Source organism: Dipodomys spectabilis, unplaced genomic scaffold, assembly GCF_019054845.1.
Source record: "Dipodomys spectabilis isolate Male_0828 unplaced genomic scaffold, ASM1905484v1 ptg000826l, whole genome shotgun sequence".
NCBI lineage: Eukaryota > Metazoa > Chordata > Mammalia > Rodentia > Heteromyidae > Dipodomys > Dipodomys spectabilis.
In genome coordinates this window covers 472,511-480,609 of record NW_024871503.1, presented here as the reverse complement: position 1 = coordinate 480,609, position 8,099 = coordinate 472,511, and the positions used below count along the sequence as shown (strand labels likewise).

The following is an 8,099-nucleotide window of genomic DNA, read 5'->3' as shown; positions in this document are numbered from 1 at the left end:
GAGCCTGGGGCTCTGCCTCTCACCTGGGAGGATCTGCCACCACCCCTTCCTGCTTGCCTTGACCTGGGACCTGCTTGGCTGGCACATTACCACTTTGAGCCACGCCACCAGCCTTTTTGCTAATTAAAATGAAATCTTGTGGTCTTTTCTGCCCTGCTGGCTTCAAATCATGGTCCTCTGCCTCCTGAGTAGCTAGGATTATAGGGGTGATGCCCGGGAGACAGCTTGTGCACAGTGTGGCTGCATGTGGGCCTCTAAAGCCATGCGCTTTGATGTGATCCTAACTTGAGGCTTGACAGCCGGGGAAGGTGAAGCGAGTGGGGTGGGGGAGGCGGGCAGAGCCATCTCAGCGGGGCCCCACCCTAGCTGCATGTGCAGGGAGTCATTTCATCTCTGTGAGCCCGTTTCTTGTCTGTCCATCTCCCTATAAACCACCCACCCCTCTGGGGATGAGGGTCAGATTGAAGGGTCCGTGGTTGGGGTGCGGACCTCCCCCTGTGGGGGAGGGCTCCCCACCTTCATGACAATGTTCAGGGCAAGGCTGGACTGTGTTCTGTGCCCAGAGCACATGGGAAGGGCAGAAGGGTGGGCTCCTAGCCCACTCTTAGCCCTCAGCTGGAGCCTAGTTTGGAATTTTGTCCACCTCAGAGGGCAGCTGTGAGAAGTAAGAGATTATAAATGTCAGGGCCTGGCACAGCACAGGGCTGTGCACGGGCCCCTGACAGCCCATCTGCCCAGACCCCCCACGGGGGTTCCACATGGAGGTGCCAAGACCCGCCCCCTGGGTGACGGCAAAAATCCCAATTTGAGCTCAGTGAAAGGCACCTGGCCCTTGCATGGCCCGCAGTGGACCTACCCAGAAAAAGTCTAATATGAGTTAAAAGAAAAAAAACAGCCCTTCTTCCCAGCTGCCCTCACACCAGTGTGCGCGAGGGAGGACTACACTGGGGAATTCAGTCCAACTTTCAGGAACCTTAGGCAGGACAGAAATGTCTTGTTCTCAAATGACAAGGCCAAGTGGGGACTTGCGGTGCTGCCACACGTCACGGGATGGGCCCAGTGTGGAGGCCGGCCCGTGAATTACAAAGCAGACACCACGCGGGACCATTTGCCATGGGTCCACCCAAGCTTCTAATTTGAGATTCTGAGCTGCCTTGGTCTGTGGTCCCCCACACTGGGGACAGCGGCCTTTGAAGTCTGGTGTTTTTCAACCAGCACTCAGAGCATTAAGGAAAAAAAAAGTATTTTTTAAACAAAGGAGGTATATTTTAGAAGCTTGTGCTTGAACAAAAAAGCCACTGCCAGAACACACAAACATACTTTTGAGGTTCACTATGGTTTTTTCACTGGGAAATGGCCTCCTTTGGTGAGATTTGATGTGGGAGCTTGGAATGCTAGGGGCTTTTGCAGGCCGAGTTACCATAGAACACATGGTTGTAGGCCAGAGGCAGCCATGAAGGTTAAGCAACTTCCTTGGGCCAGGTGCTGGTGGCTCATGCCCGTAATCCTAGCTACTCAGGAGGCTGAGATCTGAGGATCACAGTTCAAAGCCAGCCTGGGCAGGAAAGTCCCTGAGACTCTTATCTCCAATTAACACCCAGAAAACCGGGAGTGGCACTGTGGCTCAAGTAGAGCGCTAGCCTTGAGCTGAAGAGCTGAGGGACAGCACCCAGGCCCAGAGTTCAAGCCCCGTGACTGACAAAAACAAAACAAAAACCAAACCACAACAACAAAATTTTCTTGGGCACTGTGTATGTAGCAGGAGAACAGATTGCTTCCTCTTTGTGGCGGCTTGGCTCACCTGCAACTGCACCAAACCCAGGAGGCTCTCTGAAGTTGGGGTAGCACCACCACCCACCCAGACCAAGGCAAAGCCCAGGGCCTGTGCCTCTGCATTCCCCATCCTCTAAGGACTCCTGGTGTTTGGTCCCCAGGTTTGTGGCATCATCTCAGCCAGTGTTTTGGAGATCTCACACACACTGGTGAAATGACAACAAAAACCTTCAGGACTCCAGTGGAGTGCGCAGTGACCTCTGCCTTTCGCCATCGGTGTGAAAATCCTCATGGAAAGCCACGCAGGTCGCCAGGTTCACCTGGGGGGAGGGGAGGGCGGGCAGCACTTGGAGGTGAGTGAGGGGGGCAAGAGACAGAAGCCGCCATCTTACATTACATTCTTTTATTATTATATATATATATGTGTGTGTGTGTATATATATATATGCAGATCTGCTCTATGTACAACTAGTCCTATCAAACAATCAAACCAAGGCATTCTGCTGATAATCTTCCCTCAAATAGACTGAGGTTAGATTAAATATTTATGCACTTTTCAGGTTATCAAAATTTATGACTCCAGTACTGATTCTAGTTCTGAACCCATATACAGAATTCAAAATATACACCAAGTGCATTAAGGCCATCCGAATATGCTGAAAGAAACCATGGGATTCAGAATAATTGAGAGTGTATTTTGCTAGCATCAGTGACAATGTGAATGGCAGATACTGTGTGCGTCTCAGCTTCCGAGGGCATCTGGGTGAATGCCCGTCTAGGTGGGTGTGCAGGGTGGGGTGTGGCTGCCTGACTGGCCGGAGCCCCACCCGCTCACTTCTTCTCTGTCTCTCCTTGGCCTTCCTGTTTCAGTTTGTAATCAGCCAAGGCAGCTTTGATTGCATCTTCTGCCAGCACTGAAAGGAACAGAAGACAGCCTAGGCTTAGATTCTAGGGGTGTGGCCCAGGGAGGTTTCTTGTGAACCTCCTGTTTTATCTTGTTCCACTTGGAGGTACACCTGTGCCAGGGCCTAACCTGGCTGGGTGGCTTTGGGGGCACAGGCTGGGGCTGGGGTTCTGGCTAGTTCTGTATCTTGGGATATAATACTGTCTCTCCTAACAACCAGATGGTCCTGCTTTTCCTGCTGGGACAGGGAAAGGATCTTGAGCAGGAATGGAAGAAAAGCCAGTTCTCGTCAGCTGTGGGGACGTGGAGTCATGTCCATGCTGGGCTTGTTGCCTCCCCTACTTATCAGCTGTGTGATACAGTGCCTTTACCTGAACACCTGCTCCTCCACCCCCCATGGGGGGGGGGGTCATAGGCCACCGCCAAGCCTCCCAGGGGATATCATCTAGTCAGTTGGCACACCCCCCTCCCAGCAGGACTCTATGCGTCCCTGGCTTGATACCACGGGGCTCTACCCTGCAGATGGCTATCAAGACTGACTTCTCTCCCGGTGATACGGGTTACAAACGCCACATAACTACAAGGACCCTGTGATTTGTGTTACTGGCGGCTGGGGGGGGGGGGCACTCACTGGAGCAGTGCAGTTTCACGGGGGGCAGGCAGAGCTCCTTGGCGATATCCGTGTTTTTGATGGTCAAGGCTTCCTCCACCTGTTGGATAGGGGGAAGAGACAGGGAAGAGGAGCCCTTGGGGGAGGCTTTCTCTCTCGAGGGCCACACTTGGACTCTTGAGAAACTTCAAGAACATCAACAACTTAAAGAATGCCAGGGTTTCTTTTCTATTCTGTTTTGTCAGAGGGACATGCAAGGATCTTTTTCCTGTGTAATTGGTAAAACACTGTCCAACCCCTGAACAAATGAAAATGACCAATCAAAAGCTGCAGCAACACCTAACAAGCTGGTCCATAATTCTGATGTGAGAAACAACATCAAGCTGGTCCATAATTCTGATGTGAGAAACAGCATCAACACCTGGGTAAAAAAACCCAAAAACTTTTAAAGGGGAAAGACATAACTCATCTGAGTAGGGAGAAATTAAAATGTTTTAAACAGTATTTTGAAGAAGTCATGGTTACTATTTTCCTTTTGTTGGTTGTGGAGCTTGAACTCAGGGCCTGGGCACTGTCCCTGAGCTCTTTTGCTCAAGGCTCTTCCACTTTTTTTTTTTGGGTTGGGTCGTGGGGCTTGAACTCTAGGCCTAGGAGCTGTCCCTCGGCTCTTCAGCTCAAAGCTAGCGCTCTACCACTTGAGCCACAGTGCCACTTCCAGCTTTTTTCTTTTTGCTTACGTGGTGCTGAGGAATCGAACCCAGGGCCTCATGCATGCAAGGCAAGTGCTCCACCACTGAGCCACCTTCCCAGCCCCGACTCTTCCACTTTGAGCCATAGCACCACTTGTGGTTTTCTGGTGGTTTATTGGAGATAAGAGTCTCACTAACTTTCCTACCTCAGCTGGCTTCGAACTGTGATCCTCAGATCTCAGCCTCCTGAGTAGCTAGGATTACAGGTGTGAACCACTGGTGCCTGGCTCCTATTTTTCTTTTTTGAGAGAGGATCTTGCTGTGGAGCCTGAGTTGGCTTTCAACTTACAGTCCTCCTGCCTCGACCTTTTAGGTTGGTGTTTTTCTCACAAGCCTCTCTGAGAGGCAGTGAGACTGCCAAGAAGGCCATTTAGCTCCATCATCCTCATGAATAACCTTACCGTCTTCCCTTTCACCCATTCTGTGGCTAAGGAGCTGGAGGCAATTGCAGAACCGCAGCCAAATGTTTTAAACCTGGCATCCACAATCTTGCCGTCTTCATCCACTTGAATCTAGAAGACAGACAAGCGTTAAGGGGAATCTAGAAGAGAGATACACGTTGAGTGGTTGTTCCTGGGGCTGCCTCCTGGAAGCCAGGAGCCTGGCACACATATGGGCACACCCATATGAGTTCTAGGCTGGCTGTTCCCACTATAAAGTACGCATTCAATTCTGTTGCTTTCTCTAAAGAGCTCAGTGATGAGAAATGAAACCTAGAACCACAGAGGTAAGATCAGCTGGAAAATAACATGGCCCCTCCCCACCCCCTGTTCTGATTGTGGCCCCGTTGCTGTTTGGGTGAATTCTGAGGAGGTCTCCTCATAGCTGCTGCGGCAAACTGCGAGAGCCTGCAAGCAAGGGCTCTGGTGAGTTCTTTTCTCTTGGGCACCAAACTGCACTTCTGCCCTATTTCTATTGTCCAAAGTAGGTACAAGGACCTCCTCTGGTGAGCTGCCCACATACCATAAAGGAGACTGTGCATATACAGTTCTGGCTTACACAAACCACTCTTCTCTACCTTCAATCACTTCAAGTCTGAGAGAGGTCCTGTTTTATCTTGTTCCATTTGGAGATTTCCTTTGAAGGAGGAATTGAAACTGGGAAGCCAGCACAGAGCTGGGCCTTGGTACTGAGGCTAGTATCTTACACTGACTCATTCCACTTCAGGGGAACAGAGCTGGGAGATGGAGTGAAATGCTTTACGTGCAAGACCATTAGGAAGCACTGGGTGGGAGAGGGACCACTGTTACCACCACTGAAGATAAAACAGATGAATGGGCTGCACCTGTAATTTCATGACGTCTCCACATGCCGGAGCACCCACCAAGCCTGTGCCGACATTTTTAGATGTCTTGTCCAGGGAGCCCACATTTCTAGGGTTTTCATAATGATCCACAACCTGAAACCACGGGGTGAAGAGAATTCATGATTACCACTCTGGCTTTCCTTGAAGTCAACACCCTGAACTTGGCAGGGCAGGGAGGCCTACATTCATGGCAGAGAACCGTGGTGACCCCTAACTCTTTCTGGACTCCTCCAACTACTTCAGAGACTGGAGGCGCTTCTTGAGATCAGGGCCAAAACAAATCCTCAAACCATCAGGGAAAGCCTGTCTCGGTTCAGAGCTGTCAACCAGAAACAATCACTTGACTTTTTAAAAAACACCTACCTCACCAGATTTGGCTCCAACACCATTTGTGTTATGGTTCAGAGCTGTCAACCAGAAACAATCACTTGACTTTTTAAAAAACACCTACCTCACCAGATTTGGCTCCAACACCATTTGTGTTATTTCCAGATCAAATCCATTCTCAGAAAAGAATGATTATCTAAAGAATCCCATGAGTCAGTATGTCCCAGGAACAGAAGGCTTTCTTAGAAGCTTCAAGGTGACTGTTACAAAACAAGCAATTCTAGGCAATCAGGCTCTGAAAACAAACAGCACCACTGCTGCATTGCAGCGCCCCCTGGTGTTCAAAGCCTGGAAGTCCAGGTTCCCTTGGCGTTGTCAGGTCAACAACAGCCAGCACTGAATAAACACCATGAAAACAGACACAGGCAAGGCTCTAATAACCCTGGGGTTTGCCCATCTATCAGAAGTGAGCTTCCCTCTCCCCAACTGACCACAGATCAGCCTCTCTTAGGCACTTACAATGTGCTATCTGTAGTTGTTGTCGTTTTTTTTGCCAGTCCTGGGGTTTGAGCTCAGGGCCTGGGCACTGTCCCTGAGCTTCTTTTGCTCAAGGCTGGCACGCTACCACTTGAGCCACTTCCAACTTTTCTGTGTATGTGGTGCGGAGGAATAGAACCCAGGGCTTCATGCATGCTAGGCAAGCGCTCCACCACTGAGCCACCTTCCCAACCCTGTAGTTTTTACTAATAGCTGATTCACTTCATTTTTAACTGCTGCCCAAGTGGATTTCCCCATCTATTGACTTTAACGGCCCCGGTAGGCAAGGGGCCACAAACTACCTATCACTCTTGTTCCCCCCCCCTCCCCACCCCCCCCCCCACCCCCGCAAACAAGAGGAAAATCCAAACTTTATGCCTGTTGTTGGTGTGTCTGAATCCTCTCGGGGGCTCTGCGCTCCTAAAACGATCACATTGCCACAAAAGGGCTTCCACAAGGGGCTAAGAGTGTGACGGGCACCGCGCCGTATCTCTTGCAGGGGACAGACAGCCGGACTCAATTTTCACACGGAGGTCCGGGATAGGCCTGGGGGGGGGGGTGGTGGCCGTGGCTGAACCCCGCTTTCACAGGGGGGGGATGGGGAACAGGCCCAGGAGCGGCTGAACCCCGCTTTCACACGGGGGGGAGGGCAGACAGGCCTAGGGAGGCGGCGTGGCCGGCCCGGCTCACTTCGCCGGGGCCGCGGGGCGGTGGCGGCGGCGAAGGTCGCCGGACCCGGGGTGACAAGTGTCACGGGACCTCCCCCCTGGCGGCCAGCGGGTCCCGAGTCAGCACCACCGGGCGGCGGACGGCGGCAGGGCCGGCGGCGCTCGCCGCCCGCGTCTGCGGTCGCCGTTATGCGGGCACCGGGGACCGGGGGGAGCCGGCCGCCTCTCCCGGCCCAGGGGCCCGCCCGGGGTCTGGCCGCCTCAGCGTCCCGCGCACCCCTGGCCTGCCCGTACCTTCTTGTGATACAGCCGGGCCGGAGCGGAGAGCTCTCGGGTCGGCAGGCGCGGACTGCGGAGCAGCAGCGCGGACGCCGCCCGCCGCAGCCGGCCCGCTCCCGCCGCCGCCATCTTGCCGGCCCGCACCTGCGTCGTCAGTTTCGAGCGACCTCGTCGGGAGGGGCGGACCGGCGAGTCTCTCTGACGTCACCGGAGCGCTGCGCCTGCGCACTCTGGCCTCAGGGCTGCGTGCCTTCGGGTCCGGCCTTGACCACGCCCCCACGCGTGGCGTGGCGGGGGGGGGGGGGGGCGCCGAGCGGGACAGTCTTCAAAGGGCGGGAGGGTTTGTCCTGCGCGTTGGGTCCTGCCTGGGAGCCGCAGGACCCGGGGTCGCGTCCGCTAGGCCTGAAATGCCGGGGCCGCCTTTCGTGACGACTTTGCAGTGGTGGAAGCTGGAGTTGAGAGCGGAGGTCGGACCCGGCGAGGGTTCACCCGCGGAGCAAACACGGCCCCCACCGGCCTCCCGGGGCCCGCGGGAGGCAAAGCGGACACAACCCCGCGGCCGAGGGAGGAAGGCAGGAGGCCGACGCCACGATGCTTTCCCACCAAAACAATAACCGAGAAAGCGAGCGCCATGCTTCTTGTTGTAGCAGCGATTTGTTTTGCATGCCCTGGTCTGGAGTCATTCTTCAACAGGCAGCCGCAAGCCATTTAGGAAACGTGCGCGTCAACGCACGACGTCACGAATTCCTAAAGCAAGGCTTACGTAGTATCATTGAGGACAGTATTCGCCTGGGAATATGGTCCCATAAAGCCGGGGAAACTGCGTGCGCTGGACGTCTAGGTAGCAACTGCAGAGGCAGCCGATCGGGAAGCAGCGTTTTCCCAGGACTCGAGCGTTCGCTCCTTCCCCGGGGACTTGCACTTTGCTCCGTCTACGGGAGCTCGG

General features: G+C 53.8%; 1 protein-coding gene across 2 annotated transcripts; it reads right to left on the bottom strand.

Moving 5' to 3' along the window:
- Positions 1-1,804: 1,804 nt before the first annotated feature.
- On the bottom strand, positions 1,805-7,323 carry Iscu (iron-sulfur cluster assembly enzyme). Of its 2 annotated transcripts, none has more exons than XM_042673422.1 (5): positions 7,169-7,323; positions 5,322-5,435; positions 4,438-4,548; positions 3,309-3,387; positions 1,805-2,093 (listed from the first exon to the last, which is right to left on the bottom strand). In XM_042673422.1, exons 1-5 carry the CDS (start codon positions 7,280-7,282, stop codon positions 2,062-2,064), a joined length of 450 nt encoding a protein of 149 aa, XP_042529356.1. In that variant the 5' UTR covers positions 7,283-7,323; the 3' UTR covers positions 1,805-2,061. The 2 variants fall into 2 exon arrangements, with proteins under 2 accessions (XP_042529356.1, XP_042529355.1); XM_042673421.1 differs by lacking the exon at positions 1,805-2,093 and adding an exon at positions 2,162-2,687 and having other exon boundaries at positions 7,169-7,322.
- Between the last annotated feature and the right edge of the window lie 776 nt (positions 7,324-8,099).

Coding starts and splice junctions, on each gene's coding strand:
- Iscu (XM_042673421.1), bottom strand. CDS start 7,282: ATGGCGGCGGCGGGAGCGGGCCGGCTGCGGCGGGCGGCGTCCGCGCTG. Junction 5,436..7,168: donor CCCGGCTGTATCACAAGAAG/GTACGGGCAGGC, acceptor CCGTGGTTTCAG/GTTGTGGATCATTATGAAAA. Junction 3,388..4,437: donor AATGGGTGAAAGGGAAGACG/GTAAGGTTATTC, acceptor CCTATCCAACAG/GTGGAGGAAGCCTTGACCAT.